A 25,084-nucleotide genomic window follows, 5' to 3' on the forward strand; every position below is an offset into this window, starting at 1 on the left:
AGGAGTTCATTGGCTTGGTTTCAGTTACTTTATCAGTATTTTCTTCCAGGTTGTCTATGTTGCTCCTATGAAGGCCCTTGCTGCTGAGATGGTTCGCAACTTTGGCAAGCGGCTTGAGTCACTAGGGGTCGTTGTTCGAGAATTGACTGGTGACATGCAGCTAAGCAAGGCTGAAATAATGAAGACACACGTGAGTTTGTTATTAAGGCTCATGGGTTGAAAAATCTTAAGTCTGGCGTTACGGCACCAAATTCATAGGGAGTCGAATCCTCGACCTTTGGTGGGAGTTGAACCCACCACCTTTTGTGTTAATTAGGGTGAATTAGGCCATCAATTTCTTTATAGAAAGCTTTATAAGAACCGACCATAGCTTCAAGTTAGATTCCAATTGGCATCGTGAAGGTCAAGAGTCGAAGCCACGACCTTTGGTGCTTAAGGCAAAGTTAATTAACGCACTCGAACCCACAACCCAGCATGAAGATATGGGCGAACTGGCCATATCTCCAAGTTGAGTTCCAATTGACATTGTGAAGGTCGAGAGTCGAACCCACTACCGTTGGTGTTAATTAAGGCAAGGTTAATTGACAGTTAATTAAGGCACTTGGACCCATGACCTTTGGTGGGAGAAAAGAAGTAAAAGGAAGTAACAATGCTTTAGAAGGAAAATTTCAAGTAATGCAATGAATGTCTCGTGACCGTGCAGGATTTCGCCTTCATCCTCTTTAGCGTATGATAAAGTGACTGTCAACTTTTGTGAAGTTTATTTGGCTTGGTAGGCCTTTCTGGGGGTTTATATTGCTGATAAATTGGACAAAAATGTAATCGGAACAAAGTTTTAGTTTTATAGGGAAGTTTGACTGGTTTCTTGCATATGCCCTTATAGAGTAACCCTTGTGACTGTCGAATGCAAGATTTTGTGTTGGTAGTCTGGCAAGCACAAGAGCAGACAACAGCAAAACATTTTTCAAACTGTCATTTACCATTGCCATTTACCATTGCCACTGCTAGTATTTGTTAAGCCTCATTGACAGAGGCTACTCACTGCATAAATCACCGGGCTAACTGGCTCAAGCATAATCACAACCACAGTAAGAAAAATTGTTCCTCTGCGAGGTTGCATGTTGTGTATCTCAGTCGCTGCAAATTTCACTGGTACAGTTAGGCTTGTCTGTATTGTGGCAGTGCCGCTGAGTGGTCTCGCCCACAAAGCAAGATTTTATGGAGTGCCGATTCAGCCATTAAAAGTCTGTCCTTTACTGAAAACCCATCACTGAGAGTATAAGAAGCAATTATTTCTGCAAGTGCTCTCGGCCCATTACCGATTTTGTCATGTGCTTCATCTAAGTGTTTGTGCTCTGCTGTTCCATTTTAAGACAGTGCTCTTGAGGTGCCTGAAAGGTATGTCCTTTGCAGTAGAGTTTCCTTGGGATGTTTATTATAGGTCACAACAGCTTGCTAGGCTTGTGCGAATGTGCATCATATTTGATTATTTGGTCAAATATATTATGTTATTTGGTATTCCCTTGGCTTGGAAGTTTCTGTATTTGGAATGAACAAATGCAGACTTAAAAACATGTACCACCGATATTTCTGGCGAGCAAGTCTCACTGCATTTCATGTGGGTATAGCCAATACAAGTTAGAGAAATTGTGTACCAATTGTGCCAATTGATTTCTGAAACCTGTGTTGCTCGTATGATCCCTAAAATAGTAGCGCTATTCTGAACGTTATCACATTCCGCTCTGTTGTTCTCTGGTCTAATTGGCCTACGGGGATGCAGCTATGTCTACTCAGACTCAAGTGCCAACATCTCCAGAATTGCGGAATATGCTTAATTATTCCAACATGTGGGGTCTCACACGTGCTCTTGGGACGAAGGAATGACAACACAGTAGTGCACACACAATCAAAAGGGCTTTTATTGCGCCTTTCATACACTAATACACGCTAGCCGAATTATTATGCATAGAACATTCACATGGGCGCACGACAAATCAAGGAAGTCCGACTCACCGCGACCGGATAGCGAGCGAATATGTTCGCCCCATGCTATGACACCATCGCCTAGTCGTTCACGTGTACGGTCACGCGAACGGTGGCGCGTTCGAACGATCTGTGTGTCCTGCTCTTAGCCTCACGAGACGGTCCCGCAAAGCGGGCTGGCGCACGCGTGAAGCGTTCGTGAGTGTTGGTCGCCGATCCCAAGCCAAAGAGAGAGCGCCTTCGACCTTTTTCTCCCAAGTCACCCCGCCGTTCGGTGGCGTTAGCATCGCGACACTCGCGCCATCTCTCGCAATGCGCCACAACCACTACAACCACCGCCAGCGCTTAGCCACGCGGAGAAGCCGGATTACGGGAGATGCGAACTATGCGGGGAAAACAGCATCAGGGGACGCGTGAGAGTCGTGCATCCCCACAAACATCACTGCAGTTTATCCACCTTGTCGGTTACACCGCTACTGAAATTTGAGGCACCGCGCACTATCTCGCTCAATTTTTTTTTTGGCATGACCCACACACACGATGTCTGAGAAACACCAGCCGTGGGGAAAGTTGGCACCATTTCGGTTGTCCCCCGTACTCTTGCTTTCGTTGGGAAGGGGGTTTCTCAGCTTTCCTAGAGCTGCATAGGCGCTGTCAAAAAATCTCCCACTCAGCACGAAATTCTAACTTTGGTTGCAGTCACCTCGTGAAGCAGCACTGGTTAGGCATGCAAAAATATTTTTGCATGTTAGTTTTCCCTTTGACATAAAAAGTTTTGCTGCTCGTGATTGTGAATTCTCTTCTGCTGCATAAAGTAAACAAAAAGTGTTGCAGAAACCATTGAAGATGATTGTAAAAGCATGAAAATAGCCTATGCAGACTACAGAAATCAAATCATACTTTACCATTGTGTTTTAGTGCATTTACATTTAATGTTTTGTAGGTTGTAGGTTACTCTCATGAGGCCTGCTTTCATTTGAAAAGTTTGCAAAGTACCTTGTGTGATTGAGCAGTCGGCTTGCAAGCTGGCCTTAGTTTCTATTGAAGCATACCATTTAGTAGCAGCTGATTTTATTGCTCCAGATGCTGGTGACAACACCTGAGAAGTGGGATGTGGTCACACGAAAGTCCACTGGTGACATTGCGCTCAACCAGATTGTCAAGCTGCTAATTTTGGATGAAGTCCATCTGCTTCATGGAGACCGAGGCCCTGTCCTTGAGGCACTTGTTGCACGGACGTTAAGACAGGTGGGCAGTGCTGACCCGGTGTAAGCATGCATAGAAAGCGATCACTTGGCAGTGTAACAACTTTATACTCTTGGACCAGGTGGTGAAGTACATTTATAAAGGTGAAGGGGCCAAAAAGAAGACCAGACATCCATCCAGTTCGTCTGTGTAGCTCTCATTTTGGTGTCCTGCGCTTCACCTTTCAATATATGCTAACTTTGCCTGTGCATGCTACTGTGTTCAAGCAGTGTCAGAAAAAGAATCCTTCCGTTTTTTTACCTAAATGCTTTTCACTCGACTAAAAGTTCAAGTAGCTTGCAAAGTGACGCATGCGGACACACATTAGCAGTGTGTGTGCTGTTGCAGTTCTTGGGGCAGCTCAATTGAAGTCTTTGAAAGTTTATGTAAATTTGAGGCTGTGCAAGTGAAAAAATGGCAGCAAATACCACTGTTGTCAGTGATCGGTTCTTCTAGTGCCTTTTCAATCATTTGCTCAATTACGTTGTATGTGGCATGCACACATGTTCATTTTCTTTTTACTCTGTCTCTTAATGTAAATGAGCGAGAAGAAAAAGGGCAATAGAACGGCAGCACTTTTAATTTGGAAGGCTAATAATTTTCAATAGATGTGGCCTCTCATGGTTTATTTTTTTTATTGCTGGTTTAAAATCTCCAGAGCAACTTACTGCACGAAAAAAATGAGAAATAATTTTAAGTTATATTTAAGTATAAGAAATTTTTTGGGTGCGTACAGTATACAGTGAAACCTCGGTACTACAAACACGACATTAACAAACTTTTCAGATTAACAAACTTACCCCTGCTGACTGCTTATAGCTTCAATGTAAAAATATTTCAGTACTACGAACTTCAATTGTTATTCAGTTTCCCTGTCATGCTAACAACACCTCAGTTTTCGAACTAATATTAAAAAATTTGGGGATTCTTGGATTTCTGCGTAACCTTTACAGCAACTGAAACATAGGCTAGCAGACGTAAAGGCGCAGAAAGCGGACGCCGCGGTGGATAGGTTCAGAAAACCTGAGACTGCACCCGAGAAAACAAATGCAAGAGAAAACTTTTTTTCCCCCTGCTGCGGAGGTGACGACGCATCAGGTTTTGCGAGAGCATGCTCTGCCCAGACAAGTGTCACCTAGCAACGGAGGTGCGTCTCTCTTTCTTTTGCACTTCTTTCTACGGCCATACGGGTCATACTAGCCACGTGCCGCGCGTGGGGATGCTGCACGGTCGCACTTTGCACTTTCCAGACGGTGTCATTTACATGCCTTTGCGTTTTGGAATAGTTCAGCTGTCCGCCGTGAGCGAGACAGTGCGGTGTCCATGGCAAGAAACATTGCACTTTGGAGGTGACATGGAGCTCCCATTTTGTCCGTAGTTTTCTCGGCGTCTGTTCTGCGCGTGCCACTCTTATTATACGGTGCTTCGGTGGTGCGTGGCTGCGGAACCTATGGAAAATAACAGCGCTGGCCGAGGGCCAGCAGCGACGTTTTCGTGGATAGCTCATATGGTGACAACTTATGAACTGATGGGTTGATTTGTGGAATGGTTAATTTTGGGGCTTTCATTATAACAACCTGTCAGAATTATAAACAATTTGCCGCAGTCCTCTGAAGTTCGTTTTATCGAGATTTCACTATACAGTCAAAACTTTATATAACGAACACAGCTATAACGAATCGTCAAATATCATGAAGTAAATATAAAATTTGGTTCATGCATTATTTGAAGAGAGTATTCTGCTACAGTCACTGATCGAATAATTTGGACTCGATGGGGACTGCTAAACGTCTGAATTTTTGGAAGTCTGAAATACTGGATTTGCCCAAAAAATGACTTCATTTCACAAGTCGACAAAAAAGGAAGGCGTGTCATATTCTCGGATCGTCACTTTCAGAGATACGTTCAATTTTTTGTGACTATAGCACAAGACACATTGGCGTCTAAGAGCGACAGCATTTTAGCAAGGTGCCAAGCTTGTTATCTTTCGCGTGATAGCACAAGACGCATCGGCATCTAAGAGCGTCGTCATTTTTGGCACAGTGCTAAGCACATTATGTTATCAGGATCTGAAATGCTGCCATCCTTCGACGTGTCCGGTGCTAGTCACGCGAAAATGAAAGTATCTTTCGAAAGTGATCGTCCAAGAGTACGGCCTAAGTTTCTCAATGTGTGTTGCTGTGCCCAAGTATGCTTCCCCTTGGCCTAGACATTCCATGGCTGTGATTTGGTAGCAATGCCTTTTATGCTGTTCCTTTTCATGCTTCATCAGTGGTCAGAGTGACTGGATCAGTGGGATCAGTTGTCCATGAACAGTGGATAAAAGTGGCCTAGAATCGAGCAGAAGGCATCGTTACAAAATCGTGGCCTGTCTTTGCAGATAGATGCTGATAAATGCTGTCGTTGCAGCTAGACGAAAGCATAGTCAATGCATGCACCGAAAGCTCATCGGCAACTGCTAGATCCACTAGGCTTCGCTAACTTAGTTCCATCGAGTGCTGCCGATATGGCCGACACCATGCCGGTGAAGTTTCAAAACGAAAATATTGTTATTCTTCTTTACTTGGTGGCCATATGCACATGGTTGTGCAATCGGATCATTGCACAACTTACTGTACCGTAAAATTCCGAGCAAGCCCCCCCCCCCCCCCCCCCCCTCAAGCAAGTCGAAATTCCTGGCAAAGTTAGGGGGGGGGGGGGGGCGCTATCCCGGAACGTGTGGGGGTCTTCCCCAACCCGTAGCGCGTATAATCGCAGCTACGTAGGCCTACGTTCGGGCGAATAAGACAACAAGCGAGCCAACTCAACAACGTTTATTGCTGTGGGCAATAAAACACACTTGCAGAGAGAAGTCCGCTCTGTATAATAAGTAATAAAATAGGCTTGCCTCGTCGCGTGTAGTAGTCGCGCAAACGAGGTCACTCACGGGTTTCAGCGGGTAAATCCGTATGGACAGGTAGGTCAAGCGAGGTCAGAGATGCCCGGGGGGTCTCTCGGTCATGCTCTTTTATACCTTTTTACCTTTCCACGAGGGGAGTGTCCTCCTGGCCCGCCGGATACTTTCCCTCTTCCCGCGCGGGCACGCACGTCGCGAGAGGCGAGCGAGAACCGGGAGAGGGCAAAGTGCATTTCTCCCGTGTCTGCCCGGCTCCCGCTGCGCACGCTGTGCGCGCACGAGATGTCCGCTCGGCTACTGCCGCGTGTGCTCCGTGCGCAAGCGACGGGCGAGCGCCCGCGGGAGAAGGTGGCAGCGCGTGCTCCCCACATCCTCCCCCCCTTAAGAAGACCCCCGTACGTTGAGGCTGGCACCTAGGGACGTCCGTTTGCCCGAGTACCCGCCGAGGTTGGCGACCGAGGAAGCGTCGGGCTGGTGGTGAAGTAGCCCACAGCTGGCGGACACTTGATGCCAACTCGGAGGCGGCTGGTCAGCTGCACTGCTCGGGCTTGCGAGGCGGGCTTGCGAGGCGGGATCGTTGTCGGGGCTCGAAGGTGGCTCTCAGTGCTGCGCCCTAGGTGTCGGCTGCACTGGAGGGGGTGGTCGTCTGCCGGCCGCCGGCTAGCGGTTCGTGCGGCTCCAAGGCTGGCGTAGCGCCGTCAGTACTGCAAGGGCGTCAGTTGTTCCAGCGCGTACTGCAGGCAATTCGCATGGCCGTATCTCGTCTTGCTCTGCTCCTGGAAATTATTAGCAAACTGCACGAAGCGGCACTCTGATTAGCAGCATAGTTGGCCGTATCCGGGAACCCCGTCGACGTCTGTTACGAAGGGAATGTTCGCAAGAATCATCACCAATTCAAGTCGCAGTACAAGCTAATCACCGCACTGTCCCTCACAGCAGTCTTTGGTGAAACCGCACCCCGCACACCCACGCGTCGAACGTTCACGCCACATTCCCGTCGTGGCCTCGACGACTCGTCGTCCATACTCGGCACTCCGTGGCCACTAGACGTTCGCTTCCCCGGCAGGAACTACCAAGGTGCCAGCCCGGTGCGGCTGTATGCTCATGCGGTACGCAACGCCACCCGGACTTACGAATGTTCCTCGCAGTCGTCGGGTTACGCAACTAGCAGTCAGATTACTTTCGCCTGCTACGCAAATTGTAGCGCGGCTGCGGGCTCGCCGTTCGGTTCTGACTGCTCTCTCTCACTGATCGCGGTTGAGGGAGGGCCTGATCGTCATCCCACTGCTCATCACACGTCACGTAGCGTTTCAGGTCGCATACGTGTACCGGTCCGTCGATCGGCTTTCCTTTCTTGTTCTCGCGCCGGTAAACAAGCGAGGAAACCTTCTCTCTCACTTGATACGGCCCGGTCCACTTCGGCGCCAGCGAGGCAGCGAACTGTTTGGTAGCATCGCTGAGAGTGTGCTGGCGTCGAAGCACCAGATCGCCCACTTCGTAGTGGACGTTCCGATGCGAGCGGTCGTACTGCGCCTTCTGTTGTGCCCTTGCAGTGCGAAGATTACAGTGTGCTTTATGTAAAGCTTCCGTCATCTTGGCACGTAGATGCATCGCGTATTCAGCTCGTGCTGACGGCGCGACTGGCATTCCGCTGTGATCCGCGAGAACCCTATCCATCAGATTCGGCAGCTTTCTCCCCAGGTTGAGAGAAGAAGGCGCATACCCAGTCGAGCGGTTCACTGTCGATCGCAATGCAAACCTGATCTCTGGAAGGTAGGTATCCCAGTCCTTATGCCTTTCAGAGAATGCGACAAGCATGTGCTTGATGTTGCGATTGACTCGTTCAGTGGGGTTCGACTGAGCATGGTAGGTTGTAGTTTTCTTATGCTTAATGCCAAGTGCGGCGCATGAGTCAACAAACACCTTTGTAGTGAAGTAGGATGCATTGTCTGTTATCAACTGCTTCGGAAAACCAAACCTGGTGAAAACCTCCATCAACTTATCCATGATCACTCGTGCCGTCAGTTTTCGTAGGGGGAAAAGTTCTACCCATTTACTGAAGTGATCCGTGACCACCAGCAAGAATTTGTTCCTGCTCGGTGTTGTGGGATACGTTCCCATGACGTCATATGCCGCTATTTGCCAGGGAGTCAGGCTGTCGATAGGCTGCATGAAGCCGGGCGGTTGTCCGCCTCGGGGCTTCACGCTTTGGCACACATGACATGATCGGGCGTAACAAATCACGTCCCGTTTCATGCCTGGCCAGGTAGTGAAGCGACACAACTTAACGTAAGTCTTGGGGTCGCTCGCGTGCTCAGCGATGCACTAGCCATGAAAGTAGCGTAGCAGTGCTCCTCTCAACGCGCCCGGTATCACCACCTTAAACGCCTCACTTGTGTCGTTCTCGGTGGGAATATACCTCAGCAGGACGCCGTCGGAATTCAGCAGATATGAATCCTGCGTGCTCACAGCATTACCAGCTGTTCCTGAGTGCCGTGACATCAGCGCCCTGCCCTCACCGCAAACCACCGCATGCGCAGTGCCACCGCTGGAACCGGTTGGAAGCGGGCGGGGTTTGCGGTGAGGGCAGGGCGCTGATGTCAGGGCGGCCGCGTTTCGGCTGCTAGCAGCGGAGCGTGGCTCTCTCATCTCCGGGATCAGCGCACGGTACGTACATACTTTCCTCTCGTCCGCCGACACCTTTGTGACTAGGACTGGAGCTCGCGCACGGTGCCTTTGCCTGTGCGGGGAGCGCGTATTTTGTGGTGATCCTTTCCCGACGCTAAGCCGACGAGCGGTGCCTAGTGCTCGCGCATGGTTGTACCACGCCGAGCCGCACTTGCCGGAAGCTCAAGCCAAAGGAGATTGCCCGAGCTCTCGCGAGTTGAACCATTGGTTATCGCCAAAGCAAGTAGCATAGCTGCCGGGACTTTTCCTAGCGGCATGTCCCAGCTTGAGCCTGTGCTCTCGCCACGACATGCTATAGGCGCCTGGTATTGTATTTTTGCCCTTGGTGCGGGACCCCTTTGGTTCCCCGCCGTGCGGGCGTTTGTGTAGTGCTGGTGCCGACGGATTCAGTAAACGGTTGCCGTCAACTCGGGGCTTTACTGTGTTTTTGCGTGCGTCGCTCGGTAGCCCCTTGCAGCCTCTGAGCTCGTTCGCAAGCGGTGCTGGAGGCGACGGCTGACGCGGCCCTGTGGCTCGCTAAGCTCGAACCCGCGCTGGTGTGTCTCCTGTGAGGCAACAAGAACCCACAAAGGTAATCTTTTTTGTTTAAAAGCACTAAAAAATCATCAACATATCTAAAAACCTTTAAAACTTGCCCCGCATTAAAAGCATGATCCAAAGACCTGTCAACAAAAGACAAAAAAATGTCGTCTAGTATAGGAAGGAAGGAAGGAAAGAGTGGAGAAGGAAAGGCAGGGAGGTTAACCAGTTCAGGACAACCGGTTTGCTACCCTACACATGGGAGCGGGGTGAGGGGGAATGAAAGATGGGGAGGTGAGAGAGAGAGAGAGAGCACATAACGTACACAGCACACACATCGTCAGTCACAGTCCGTCACTCTTGCGTGATGCGTGACATCACTGTCATAGCCGCTTGTCCAAGCCCGTTTCCTTTAAAAACCTAAGCAGTCCCTTCGTTGCGTCTAGTATAGGAGTGACACATGAGCCTATACAGGCTCCCCGGCGTTGCAGATATGGCTGCTCGTTGAAAAGAATAAAAGTCACACTTAAATAGAACTCGAGTATCGTTAAAAAGTTGTCCACTAACAGGCCTGCTGAGTTCTGGAAGTCTACCACATCATTATACTTGTTCAGTTACGGAAAACCAACTAGCCCAACAATTAACTATTCTAGAATACACTAACTCCACTGGCTTGTTTTACACTTATATACCTCCATGTTCAAGCACCTGCCAAAGCATTTTCCTGCAGTAATAATTGTTGATCCCACCCCGAATTCTGCAACATTGCTTATATAACTTTGTGTTGGAATAGTGTCCCATCTATACACGCCACTTTTGCTGTTACAAGAAATAAAGGAACTGTGGTGCGTAAACAAGTTGTGTGAATGCAAAATGCGTTTTATGAAGTTATAGCTGTTAGCCAGTGTTCAAGAAGGAATGAGTACCGTAGCGTCTTCATATCACAGAAGTGTAGTCTAAGGCTTCTTTTAAATTAGGCTCATTTAAGAATCTGCCTAATTAAAATTTGGTTTTCAGCTTGGTATATGTGCCGATACAAAAAACTGGTCATGCATCTGTCGTTAAGTTTCCAGTTTTGCGCAGTTCATTGTATCATGCCGTCAATGCTGGCTGCCACCTGGGACGAGGATGATGCCACAGATGCTGCTGTGTGTGTGCCTATGTTCACGGATGTGCTGCATAGCATCGACTGAAGTGATTTGTCTGTGCTGGTGACACCGACGTAGGTGACCTCCTTGCGGACGTTGCTGTGCTTGAAAGACAGCACTTGCTGCGTGGCTCAAAGGAAGTCTATACGAAATTGACCAATCTTCTTTAAAGTCTGTAAATAAGAAAAGAAGGTTCTAGCATGCTGGTGGGCACATATCACGTTACATGGTATACCAAATCTCTTAATAAAGTGTGATTGGCACCTACAATGCAGTATGTTTTTTTTTTTTTTTTTTGCTTTAACTCTTCTGGCAGTTTAGGTTTCCGGGTCCTGCAGAGCATTAGCCTGTAGCTTAAATTGAAGCTCCTCGCAACTGTTTTGCGTGGCACCATTTATACAGACATGAATTTCTTTTGGTCGGATTATACGACCTTATTGCATGGTCCCGAGAAAGCCACATAAACTGGGTTCCATTGTAGTCATTTTGCGTTAAGGAGGAGGGATCACTGTTTATGTTTATTGTGTGCATATGAACTTCCTTGCTTATGCACTTCTTTCTTTCCGTTAGGTGGAATCATCCCAGACCATGATACGCATTGTCGGGCTATCTGCAACACTGCCCAACTATGAAGACGTGGCCCACTTTTTGCGTGTGAACCCCCGGCAGGGACTGTTCTACTTTGACAACCGATTTCGGCCTGTTCCACTGGGTCAGACTTTTGTTGGTGTCAAAGCAACATCACCTTTACAGCAACTCACTGACATGGATGAAGTCTGCTTTGAGAAGGTCTACTCTGTTGTCCAGAAGGGCTACCAGGCAAGTACAGTCTGGGCTGAACACAGACAGTGCATGAAACAAAGGTGGCTACTCTAGCCCTTCTGAGGTAACTAAGTAAGTACAGGTAATGTTGATTAGAGTGAATCCTAACTAATAATCGAACAAGAAAGGTCCATTATATCCAAAGCTTGTTCTGTCCCAAAATTAGGGCCACTGTATGCTGTGAAATGGTGGCACTCGGCGTATACTAGTGCAATTTTTTTTTTTAACCTACACTGGCTACACGAGTGTAGCTAATGTAGGAAGTCGACATTTGTTTTACCTAATGTAAAAAAAGTGTAGCTCCGCCTGCCCACACGAAGCCATTTTTTATAGCTGTAGTGTAGCATGAAAACTACACTTTCTATACTGCAGTTTCGATGAGTGTAGGCAGCAGATGACAAAAAGCAGGCTGGCTTTGCAAACGCTTGGCGCCATTTTGTCTGTGACTGTCGGCGCTGATATAGCGACGATAGTGAATATTGGCTGCAAGGATGGTAGCGAAGTGCTGGTGTGACCATGTGTCACAGATGAAGGCGAGCTAATCTTCCAAGAAGATAAAATTATCTTACTCACAGATGGTGCGGGCTGTTTCACACTCCGCGCTGTATTATATTGCCACGACCTTGACACGACTGAAAGCCACTCGGTGCAATTCCATGCTAGGCATGTTGGGTGCTCATCGAAGAAGACAACGACAAAGGTGCCAGAATAGCTCCATAAAAGATCTATAGCGGCGTCGACCGAAGTCTTTTGTTGTTTTGTCTGTGACAATATGCATTGAAAAGTTTTCGTCGTGCACTGTGCATTCGCAATGTATTTCACTGCAGTTTGTCTACATTTGTTGATGAAACTCGTACATTGGCAATTAGTTTCAGGCAAGGGCATATACACAGCCAGTAAGTGCGAAGTCAGGCTAAGTGTGGAGTCGGGTGCTTTTCGTCTGCTGATGCAGAAGATGACGTGCTGTCTGCTCTGATTGGCTACTGCCCAGCCAGCCAAGCGCAGCATATGATGTCGTAACCTCTGTCTGGCACTACACTCGTCTACATGAGCCTGCATGAAGTGTAGGTAAAAAAGACATAGTGCTACTGTTGCCAATAGAGGGTTTGATTTTTTGAACCTAGAGGTGATTGCGAAGACCAAGAAGGAAAAAAGAAACACAAGAAAGAATGAAACGAACATATGTATGGGTAAGAGAAGGTGAATTCCTTTATTTTCTGCACATGGCTGGAAAAAGTTTTGTACAGGGCATTGCTACTCAAAGCTGTGCACTACTAGGTTGGCCAGTGCCACACTGCCAGGTGCTCCGAAGGCCTGTGCAAAATCGATGGCCACTCTTTCAGCATGTCAAGAGTTCCCATTTGATGGCCTTTGAATGATCTTGATGTTCAGCTTGGTGCAGCTCGAGCCAGCAGTGGCAATGCCTGCCAAATGTTCAAATTTCATGGCACTTGAGTTGCACCAAGTGCACCTCGGTGCTTGTCCTGATAAAAACCAACTAGCACAGTGGAAGGTAGCACATGCCACTTTACATGTGAGCATTCGTCTGTTACGTCTTAAGGGGAGAGGCTTATCTTAGACACTTTTTCTTTATTTATCCATCAATTTTAATGAAACTGTACAGGTTTGTGCAGTTTTTTCTGCTGATTTCAAATATGTAATTACTTTTTCAGTAAGTTATTTTGTTCCTGAGATAACTGAAGTTCATCTTCCATTGTTTAAGGACACAATAGGAAAAATTGTTTAATTAAAAATTATATTTAAGCTATGGCTGAATAGACTAATGACTGAAGATTGAACTAATGCAAGCACTTTTTTTATTTGGCCATTCTTAGCTATTTTACAGCACAACAAACTTTACACTTTGAAAAGCACCTGTCATGCAGTTGTAATTTTAACGATTAATTAATTATGAAGGCTTGTGCTCCAAAATCTGCTTCCATACTTGGATTGTGTACGCATTTAGGTTTCCATTGCAAAAAGAATTATTGTTGTACCTGCCCTAGTTGCCAAGATACGTAGGCAAAATTTACATTTTGAGAAAAGTGCAAAAAGAAATAGCACACAGCTTATTTAAAAAATAACAAGTAGAATGTGGATATTCAATGCCGGTGCTAAAAGCCACCAAGGATCTAGTCCGACTGCTGCTTAGTTCATAGTCGAAAAAATGTCATTCATAGCTGCTTGACAATTGCCAGTAGAATGCATTGCTCGAGCGGCGAGGATGTTCACGGCAAACGGATTCACTTTTTGATCGCCGTCCACGCGCTGAGAACTCCATTCTTCCGCGATGTCCCCACAGTTTTCACAGCTGACACACACTTTCACGGCACGGCCGTACTCTCTCTCGCGTTTGTATAAGCTGACGTTGCCGCCGCCGCAAAACTTGCATTTGAGAACGCGAGCCACTCAAACACTGAATATCGGCAATGAAAAAACTCTCCTTGTCGCTCGGCTGACTTGGAGCAGCGCTGACCGGTGCGTTGTTGCTGTCATCAAAAAAATCAAATTTTCTTTTTGTCGCGGCGGGCAAAGCAAGTTCCTGCAGTTTTGCATCGGCTTTTGTCTGCCTTGCCTGCAGATCTGACGGTGTCAGCACCAATGTATCGCAGCGTTTGCGGCCGCTGTTTGTCGGAACTCCGCAGGCCGGCTGGCCAGCGAGGCCTAATTCTCCGTCAGCGGCCTCGGGCGACTCCGCGAATCGCTCTGTTGGCGGATGGGGTGGGTGACACGGAGCCCTGATCTTCATCTGCACGTTCTGCTGATCGACGTGGCAGCGGCTTCTTTCCTTGGTTGAAGACGCGGCTGTTATCTGTCGTAACATCGCAGACACCCGATAACCTTACATCCGCGGCGGCGGCGGCTGGCAACCCATCTCGTTCTTCGTCGACGCTTCCCGGTGGTAGACGAGCCTTGAAGTTGTTGACCAATGACTTCTTTTTCTTGCCAAACGTATTCCGCGAATGCAACTTTCGCGCTGAACCAGGCATCGCGAGAGCTTTTGTCGTAAGCGCGCAAATCGAAGTGCTGGCAAAATGGCGGCTCAACTGTCATGTTTTTTTGCGTTGCGACGCGCCAAGCAGACGACGCAAGTCGCGCTCTGCCAATGAGATGGCTCCGCGACCTCACGTATGCCCAACAGTCAATAGCGTCGCGCAGTGTTACTTTTTTTCGTTGCCTTTTTTGTGAGCAACCATTGAGCGAAACGAAGTGAAGGCAGCGGGAATTTCAAAACAGAAGAAATGCTCTTTCAAACGAGACCAAGATGGCGTCTACGGTGTTCGCGAAAACGACAGCTCTGCATCGAAAGAAAACTGCCGTTTTGACATTGGATTCCGCGCGAGCTCGACTCGCACGTGCTGTTTGAAATGTTATTACAAATAAATTACCGATTCCTGGAGTGTGAAAATTGGCATACAGATAGAAAAATGCTCGCAGAACCCTAAAATGCCTTATAAAAAAAATCGTCTTTTTCGACATTTTCCGGTCCCAAAGACCCCCCTTAAGTCGAGAAGCTCATCCTGCTCACCTTACATTATCTTGGCCCACTTTCCTAAGTGCACACCTTCTCAGCAGCAACTGTGCATGATGCGCTGTGCTATCCACGCTCAGGTATTGTGCATGGGGCACATCGCTCTCCAGTTGTTTCTGCGGATGACAGTTTGGTCAGAAACTTGTCAACTGAAATATTAGTGTTGTGATAAAATTCATTTTCTGGGGCTTTAAAACACATCCTGTCGCCTTTTCTGGCCATACCGCCTCGCTTACATAGCGCTTGCTGCCGTGCACCACCCTTAGTGTGCAGGCACTGTGCAATGAGGCCTTCTATGCTCTGTGTAAGTGTTGCTGCCACACTGCCTCAAAAGTAGGCAGATGTTATTGGCTGCAACATGCCATGCATGTTTCACATGAAAATCTCTCTAGTTCTTTATCATGCAACCGTACTTTTGGCACAATGTCTAAGCTCACATTCGTGGAAGGCTTTACTTTTTTTACTTGACGAGGAAGAAGTGAGCATCGCAGTCGCTGCTGACCTCGAGCTCCTGCATTTTGGGTGTCTTTGTGCGTGACTTTCGGGTGGAACCACCTAAGAATGTGCCTACCGTCTTCCTAAGGGGAAGAGGAACCCGAAGACACCAAGTTTTCGGGGGTGGACGGCTCCACTTCCGAGAAATCACTGAAAGTTGACCGGCTTCAGTGCCGGCAGCGGCGTAGTGACGATGAAGTGGGTGAGTGGCAGCTTGCAGCGATGAGGCGCAACACCCTGATTCTGTGCCGATGAATTCAAGACCGAAACTCTTTTCGGAAACCACAAGTGCCAATGGTGAGCATTTTTGAATCACTTACGCTTGCCCACCGTGAATGGCAAGAGATTATGCCGTACACCGTAGAAGGGGAAGAAATAGACCCAGAGGCGCTTGAAGACTGCACCTGGGTCACACCAAAACCGACGCAGGGCGGTTTAGACCTCCTAGATCTACAACACCAAGTACAGAAAGGCCACGTCCAAGCTCGCAGAGGCCAGGCCTGAATACGCCTGCACTTCAGCGCTCCCAAGCAACGCGCCCGCCGAAGCTGCCACGTCGGAGGCCCATGCCGAGGCTGCCAAGCGAACATTACAAAGTTGTAATTAGACTCACACACCCAATCAACCTGGCGATCATAGGCCTCGCTGCAATACTGGAAGCCATCCAAAACACGGCCAAAGTCGACCCGGCCCGAGCAGAATAAGAAGATGACCAAATAAGAATCCACCCTATTAAAAATAGCATTACAGTCATTACACCCGACAGAACCAGGCCAGAAGCCTACCGCTAGCTGGAAGTCCTGAACAGCCTGAGGTACAATATGAATTTACCAGTGGCCACCTATGTCCCAGCGCCGGACGACTCCATCCGTGGCGTAGTCTACGAGGCCTGCACAGACGAAACAGACCAAGATTTTCAAGCAGAACTCATGAAGAAAAACCCCGACATCCCCATAGTAAATGCCAGGAGACTGGGTACATCAAGACACCTGGTCATCGCCCTGGCGGGAAAAAAGTTTCCTGCCACGATCCGCGTCAGGTGTTTCACCCTAGAAGTACACCCATTCAGAGAGAGATCCAAGGCCTGTTTCAACTGCAGGAGGCTTGGCCACCGCACAGACGTATGCCTGGCCCTGGAACACCAAAATGCCGAAGATGTGGAGGAGAACATCCACCACCGCCATTAGGAGAAAAACCGACATGTACACCACAGTGTGTAGGCTGGTTCTGCCAACATCTCACTGGCAGCAGGAGTTGCAAGCTACGCTTCGCGCCGGTAAAACCTATTAACAGCAAGAAGACATCGCTCTCTTACAGCACCAACAAGGGGGGGAGATCAAAGTCACCAGGCCAATCAAGATCACGCTCGAGAGAAAGTAGCCAGAGCAAGAACAGGCAATCAAGATCGAGAGAAAGAAGCCAGAGCAGCAACAGGCAAGACCCCTTCCCTGAGCTGAAGAGCCGCAGCCGCAGTCGGGAGAGATCAACCACTAAGCCAGCAATGAGCAACAAGAACACCTGGAGCAACGGACCACCCAAAAACATGGCCCGGACCACCGACGTTTCAAAGCACACCAGCAAGGAAGTAACTACTCAGCCCGCACACAACACAATGCCGTCCAGGCTTCAAGACATTCAGGTGAGGGAACTAGCAGAGCTGGTTAAATCGTTACAACAGCAGTTGGCTTCAGCCAACGAGCACATTAGGCAATTTGAAAACAATTGCAATTCGACCACTGCCGCAGCTGAAGAACAGATGGCCTGTGCTCAGAGTGAGGTAACTGACATGTAAACTGACAGAATTAGAGGAGAAAAGCGCAAAGCTTCGAGCCCAGCACCAGAAACTGCCACAGAGGGGAAAAAAAAGAAAAAGTAAAAAACTCGACACTCAGAATAGCGAAGCTAGAAACCGCAATCAACGCCTCAAGGAGCTAGAAGCCAAACAGGCTGAGTTTCAGGCAGCTACTGAGGCTTGCCTCACCAGAATCGAAGCCGCGATCGAAAACATGCTATCTGGCATTAATGAGCTCAAGATAACTAACATAGGCACATTGACACAGCAACAACAACAAAGCCCTCTTGCACAATCGCAACTCCTAGTTAGAGGTGAGGTACCTAATAATACTAGCTTAGATCAAAGACCCCCAGCAGGGGGCCAAATCAGAACAGACGAACCACGTGTGGAAACCCCTACACATTCATGATGGCCAGCGACCAAATTATGATCTGGCAATGGAACTGCAGGGGGTTCTGTGCCAAAAGACGTGATATAAAATATAGGATCAATCACTCTACACTCAAACCTGGTGTTATTGCGCTTAAAGAAACTGGCGTAAACGATAAACTTGTTGGCTACACAACCTTCAGTGCAAAAGTGACGGAGGGCGGTAATCCCTCCACGCCACTTATGATACATAGAAACCTCACCGCAAACACGATAGAACTCAGGATCGAGGATATATCCTATAACTTCGTAGAAATCCTCCCCAGAAAGAAAGCTTACCCAACCTTATACATTCTAAACGCCTATCACCCCCCAAAGAACAGGTGCATAGTTGCCTCCAGACTTATTGTAAAGGCGCAAAGACATGCCAGAAGCTCGCCACTAATTATAGTAGACGACTTCAATGCTCACCACTCGGCATGGGGCTATCAGTCTTGTGACAAGAAAGGGACCAGCCTATGGACAACCTCTCAAGAGCTTGGCTTAACTCTCCTCACAGACCCAGAACGCCCCACTCGTGTAGGTAACAGCGTCTGTTGAAACACATCGCCCGACCTAACATTCATCAAAAACATAAAATTTGCCAAATGGGAAAACACAAAAACTAATGCAGGCAGCGATCATTACATCATAGCCACCACATTTCCGCTCAGTAAAATCAAGAAACGAAAATTCAAAGTGAAACATACTAAATGGGACACCTTTAGAGACATTAGAAACGAGAGGGAACACATCGCAATCACAAACTTGGAAGAGCGGACATCCAACCTAATCGAGGACGTGAACAAGGCCACCACCGAAGCTGAGATCGAGGAGGATCACCCATCCCCTCACTCACGGCTTATACATTTGTGGGAGGCTAGGGAAATTATCCAGAAGAGATGGATGTCACAAAAAAACAAGAAGACCTTATGTAGGAAGACAGCTCAAATCGACAAAGAAGTCGAGAAATACACGCAAACATTGAGCCGAGAACACTGGCACCAAATGTGTGACCGGCTCAATGGTCAATTAGCTAACAAGAACTCTTGGTTTCTACTCAGACATTTAATAGACCCCTGAACAAACCAAATAAATCACAAGTAAGAACAAGCAGAAACTCATTCACTCTTATCCTGGGGAGGAGAAGGTGGCTGCTGCCACCAAGGTCTGTACGAGACATATGTCTGCGGGTCCACGCCATCCTTGGACATCCACGTCTCCACGTCCCTAGTGCCGTGGCCTTGTTGTTTGGGGGTCCTCGAGACGGGCTCCTGTGGTTGAGGCGACTGAGCCTCGGCGGATGTAGAGGCCGCTTGGCGAGGCGATGGGCTCGACGAGGAAATGGCAGCATGGTGCGTGCAGGGCCGGCCTTGCGGCCGTTTGGGTTGAGGCCTGGCAATGTCCCTTGTGGGCTGAGTAGGGCGAGGGCCGTCGTGGGGACTCCTCGCAGGGAGGGCGTCCTGTCGCCAAGTCGCCTCGGCGGCGCTTGGACTGGTTGTTGTGCTCCATCTGTGCGGTAAAGTCGGCACACATAAGGTCAACACTTGCATTGATTGTGACACTTTGCTCTTTGCCAGAAACATCAAACGGGACCGGCAGTGCCAGATGGTCCCTGCCTGCTACGCAAGTTGTAGCGCGGTTGTAGGCTCGCCGTTCGGTTCTGACTGCTCTCTCTTACCGATCGCGGTTGAGCCTGATCGTCCTCCCCCTGCTCATCATGCGGCACGTAGCGTTTCAGGTCGCATACGTGTACTGGTCCGCCGATCAGCTTTCCTTTTTTGTTCTAGAGTCGGTAAACAAGCGAGGAAACCTCTCGCACTTGATACAGCCCAGTCCTATTCGTCGCCAGAGAGGCAGCAAACTGTTGTCAAGCACTTTTCGACAAAATGGATCCTTCTGCTGAGCCTCGAACAGCTCCTTTCTGCCGAAGGCAACTCCTGCGGAACTGAAAACATCTACGGGGTTCACGCTCTCGCCCAGGATTGATAGTTGTTCTTTGTCCCTTACTAGGGCTACGGCCAGGGTTTCTCCCTCGCCTCAGACAGGCGCTCGTGAAAATGCGTCAGCTGCGGCATTGGTTTTTTCTTTGCGGTAGCGCACAGTGAAGTCTCAACGCTGCAGCAGCAGTGCCCAACGCACCAGGCAGCCACTCGGCATTCATACATCTGTGTAACGCTTCACCCTGCTCTGAAGTGGAAAGCACCTGATCACAATCAGCTCCATGCTTTGCTGCGCATCGAATATGTGGGGTTTGTTAGATGCAACGTCTGTTCTTCGCTTCCATCTCCTCCAATGTTTGGATGCATTTGGGCCCCATCACTATGTTACACCTGGCAATCCCACTTAGGCCTCATTCACGCAGCTCTTTTGTGTCCACCCTCAGCTGACAGCACTAAGGCGCTGCAGAAGCCTACTGATTGCACCGCCAGGTAACATCACCCTTCCATTAGTGTCACAGCAGTTTTCCATCCACTGCCCGCAGGTGCCACTCAGACGATGCAGAAGCCTCCCAAGTGCACCACCAGGTGACACCACACCTCTGTATGTGTTGGGTTTTTATTAGGGATGTGCGGAGGTATGAAATTTCCAATACGTATCAAATAGTTCATGCTATTTGATTCATATTCAGTTAGAGAATTCACTATTTGAAGTTGACAAATAGTTGTTTCTTTCAGATATTATAAGGGATAAAAGCTTTTATTGTTGTCTCAAGAAAAACAGAATGATGGATGTGTGGACTGTTCTGAATGATTATTCTGTACGATTGTTGTGCTTGTTGTCCAGAGGCACCCGAGCATATTCACATGTTAGATGACTTTTGTTCAATAATTTCCAGTCATTCAATGAGAATGGCTCACTTTTATGCAGCCTGTACACGAATTTGTTTCGGTTTTATTGTATGGCCGATCACGTCATGTTTCCATCTCTTTCAAACAATTTGCAGTGCTGTTTTATTGCACTTCTCTCCTTCAGCTAAAACAGTGTATGTGCATCTGGTAAGAAGCTGTTCCTTTGTTTTATTATTGGCAATGCCATGTTGCCCTAGATAATTCAGAGAAGTTGTTTATCATTTACAAGCTCCACATTTATTCAAACATCTAAGTGTGAGTGGTATTACATAAACATGTTAAATTATGTGAGCAGAATTTTCTTTTTGCAAGAGGAATCTGCGCAGGCTTCATATTGTTACAACACTGGGAAGAAGGTGGAAGAAGGGCATGAGCTGGTGTCAGAAGGCAACAACGTTAGGGACTTGCCTGCGCTGCTTGTCTCTTGTAATATCAGCTGTAAATAGATTTCACGTTACTTTGATCCTTGTGTCACACTTTGGTGGAGGTGCTGGGTACATCTCATGCGAGATGGTGCTCCGAAGCGGACGTAGCCTGGCCGTTACCACCATGCTGACTGACGAAGCGGCTACAACAACGGCGACCACAACAGTGCCCACCATGCCAACCGTCATCTTGGCTCAGCTCCGCGACCCTGGCACGTTTACGGGGACCGACAACCTGGACGTCGAAGATTGGCTCTGGCTGTACGAGCGTGTCAGCGAAAGTAACAGGTGGGATCAGACCGTTATGTTAGCCAATCTGATCTACTACTTGAAAGGCACGGCAAGGGTCTGGTTTCAGACACACGAAGAGGAGCTAACGAATTGGGAGCAATGCAAGAAAAAGCTCTGCGACCTTTTCGGGAGGACAGTTGGACGACAACGAGCCGCGAAGAGGGAACTCGGAACTCGCGCCCAGACGTCAACCGTGACGTATATTCAGGGCATTCTTGCCCTTTGCCGCAAGGTGGACGAGCGAATGCCGGAAGATGAAAAGGTGAACCATGGGCGGAAGGGCATAGCTGACGATGCCTTTAACCTGCTCGTGTACAAGAACTGCACCAGCATCGATGACATCATAAGTGAATGCAAACATTTCGAATTCGAAGAAGCTAAAGGCCGTCAAATTGTCCATCAGTATACCCGTGTTCCACATACAGCCGCTACATCATCGTGCGAAGACCATTCTGCGCCTCAGCCGACCACGTCCGAAAGCATTGTGCTCATCGTTCGCCGATAGAGGCCGCATCGCCTGTTAACTCCCAGACGTATGCCCCGAACGATTTTCGATCGCCGGTTTCCCTAATCCAGTCTGTCGTTCGCGAAGAACTGGCGAATCTTGGTGTTCCCTCCGTTTGCCCCACCAACCGATCCGACGCCGGGTGCTGACAGGTGCAGCTTCGAGGGGTGACGCTGCTACATCGACCCGGACTGAAATTCCTCTGCTGACCCTGCCGACAGATAGAAATTTACTTCAGGTGTATGTGGATGGTGTCCTTGTAACGGCTTTAATTGATACCGGTGCACACATCTCTGTCATGAGTGACCATCTTCGTCGACGCTTGACTAAAGTCATAACACCTGCTGCGTCCTGTGTTGTGCGGGTCACCGACGGCAGAACGCCGGCCGTCATAGGAATGTGCGCTGCTCGTGTCAGTGTCGCCGGCCGTCAGACCTCTGTTCTTTTCACTATTCTGGAAGAATGTCCCCACGACGTTATTTTGGGTCTCGATTTTCTTTCAGCGCATTTGGCGTTGATTGATTGCTCCGCGGGACTTGTTCAGCTTGATTTGCCCTGCTCTTCTGACCCTCCTGAGGAAGTTTCCAGCAGATTGTGTTCAACCGAGCACATTCGTCTTGCCCCCCAAGCTATGACGTGCATCGTTCTTTCGCCTTCCCCACCTGTGCCTGACGGCGATTACATCGTCTCTCCTATTTCGGACGTCCCCCTGACCCATAACATTGCACTTCCTCACACTGTCGTCAATGTTACGAACAATTCTACGTGCCTGCCTATTCTAAACTTCGGACCATACAGCCACGTTCTACCGTAAGATATTGCTTTAGGCACGCTGTCATCTTGCGATGACTACCACCTCTCGGCCTTGACGACTGAAACGTCGTCTCAAGGTGCTTCATCGCCTTCTTCACCAACTACCTTACCCGACATCTCCAACATGATTTCGCCTGATCTTGCGCCTCAGCACGCCGACCAGTTATGTCGTTTGCTCGCCTCATTCAGCGACATTTTTCACTTGGATGGTCGCCCTTTAGGTCAGACTTCCATTGCGAAACACGTCATTGACACTGGCGACGCCCATCCGATTCACCGGAGACCATATCGGGTGTCCTTGCATGAGCGACAAGTTATTCAAACGGAAGTCGAAAAGATGCTTTCTCTGGGAATAATTGAGCCGTCTTCAAGCCCGTGGGCGTCCCCTGTAGTCCTAGTTAAAAAGAAGGACAACACCTGGCGTTTCTGCGTGGACTACTGGCACTTGAACAATATAACAAAAAAAGATGTTTATCCTCTCCCCCGCATCGATGACGCACTGGACTGCCTTCACGGTGTAAAATATTTTTCTTCCATCGACCTTCGGTCCGGCTACTGGCAGATTACTGTAGACGACATGGACCGTGAGAAGACAGCATTTGTAACACCGGATGGCCTATACCAGTTCAAAGTCGTGCCTTTCGGCTTGTGTAATGCCCCAGCCACGATCGAACGTATGATGGACGCACTTCTGCATGGACTCAAGTGGTCCGTCTCACTTTGTTACCTAGATGATGTCATCGTTTTCGCTCCTACGTTTGCCACACACCTCTAGCGCCTTTCATTAGTTCTTTCTGTATTTCAAAATGCTGTTCTCCAGCTTAATTCGTCTAAGTGTCACTTCGGTCACCGCCAAATCACTATCCTTGGCCATCTTGTTGACTCATCTGGTGTGTGCCCAGACCCAGATAAAGTGCGAGCTGTGCAGAATTTTCCCGTACCGACCAGCGCCAAGGATGTACGGAGCTTTGTGGGCCTGTGTTCTTACTTCCGCCGCTTTGTTCGCAACTTTGCGGAAATCACCCAACCTCTTACATCAGCTTTCAGAAGCGCACTTCTGAAAGCTGATGCTTCATTTTCCTGGGGCCTTGAGCCTTCTCGAAGCTCATCTCCCTGTTGACATCTCCACCTATTTTGGCGCACTTCGACCTGTCTGCGCCTACGAAAGTCCGCACTGACGCCAGTGGTCATGGAATCGGCGCCATTTTGTCTCAGCGTCAGCGAGGAAATGACCGTGTGATTCCATACGCAAGTCGTTTTCTTTCCGCTGCTGACGCAACTATTCTATCACCGAGCGAGAGTGCCTTGCACTTGTCTGAGCCGTAGCGAAATTTCGTCCATACTTATACGGTAGGCCATTTACAGTCACTACAGACCACCACGTGCTGTGCTGGCTCTCTTCCCTGAAGGACCCTACAGGACGCCTCGGTCGCTGGGCATTGCGACTTCAGGAGTCCCCGTACACCGTGGCCTACAAGTCGGGTCGTTTACACCCAGATGCCGACTATCTGTCACATCATCCTGTCGACCCTCCGGATATTCTTGCGACCGACACTCCTCCTCCTGTTCCCTCACTCTCTGCATTCGCTGACCTCACCACTGAGCAGCGCCGTGACCCCTACATACGTGACGTCATGGACAAGCTCACGTCTGCGCCGTCCGACCCCTCCCTTCGACTCTTTCTCCTCCAGGACGGCACATTGTATCGGCGCAGCATGCACCCTAGTGGTCCCGAGCTGCTGTTTGTTGTTCCCCGCCATCTGCGTGCCACCATTATCTCTCAGTTACACGATGTACCCATGGCTGGCTACCTTGGCGTCTCTCGCACGTACGATCGTGTACAACACCGATTGTTCTGGCCCGGTGTATACCGATCCGTCAACCGCTACGTCGCTTCTTGAGAGTTATGTCAGCGCCGGAAAAAGCTTCCCTGCTGGTCGCCTTCAACCTATCGACGTGCCATCCGATCCGTTCTTTCGCATTGGGTTAGACCTGCTTGGACCTTTCCCTATATCTGCTTCCGGCAACAAGTAGATTGCTGTCGCTACCGACTATGCAACTCGGTACGCGATCACCAAAGCTCGTCCGACATCCTGCGCGACCGATGTCGCTGAGTTTCTTTTGCACGACATCATCCTTCATCATGGCGCTCCTCGTCAACTTCTTACAGACCGCGGCTGGTATTTCCTCTCCCGAGTTGTGGACGACCTACTCCGTTCCTGCGCCACCAAGCACAAGCTCACTACTGCTTACCATCCGCAGACGAACAGCCTTACTGAGCGCCTTAATCGCACCATCATCGACATGCTATCAATGTACGTTTCCGATGACCACCATGACTGGGACATTGCTCTCCCCTTCGTCACATTCGCGTACAATTCGTCGCGTCACGACACAGCCGGTTACTCACCATTTCATCTATTGTACGGCCGTGACCCTGTATTGCCTTTCCACACCGTCCTGCCCATCACTCAGGATTCTATTTCGGAATACGCCCGAGACGTCATTGCCACAGCCGAACAGGCACGCCAAGTTGCTCATCGTTGCCTTTCTATTTCCCAAAACAAGCAGAAGAGCACATATGACAGTCACCACCGTGACGCTAATTTCCTTCCCGGGGACCTTGTCCTTCTATGGTCTCCTAGCCGCCGCGTCGGCCTATCAGAA

The 25,084-nt window shown here is 48.9% G+C and overlaps 1 protein-coding gene across 5 annotated transcripts in view; it reads left to right on the forward strand.

Annotated features, from left to right (window-relative positions):
• LOC119460525 (activating signal cointegrator 1 complex subunit 3) overlaps positions 1 to 25,084 on the forward strand; it is a 418,279-nt gene that overhangs the window by 153,007 nt on the left and 240,188 nt on the right. For all 5 annotated transcript variants that reach the window (XM_049655120.1, XM_049655118.1, XM_049655119.1 and 2 more), the window contains 3 exons: positions 50 to 190; positions 3,067 to 3,231; positions 11,050 to 11,298. In XM_049655120.1, coding sequence (XP_049511077.1) covers positions 50 to 190; positions 3,067 to 3,231; positions 11,050 to 11,298 — 555 coding nt within the window. The remainder of the gene's footprint in view (positions 1 to 49; positions 191 to 3,066; positions 3,232 to 11,049; positions 11,299 to 25,084) is intronic.

The sequence above is a fragment of the Dermacentor silvarum genome, chromosome 8, assembly GCF_013339745.2.
Source record: "Dermacentor silvarum isolate Dsil-2018 chromosome 8, BIME_Dsil_1.4, whole genome shotgun sequence".
Classification (NCBI taxonomy): Eukaryota; Metazoa; Arthropoda; class Arachnida; order Ixodida; family Ixodidae; genus Dermacentor; species Dermacentor silvarum.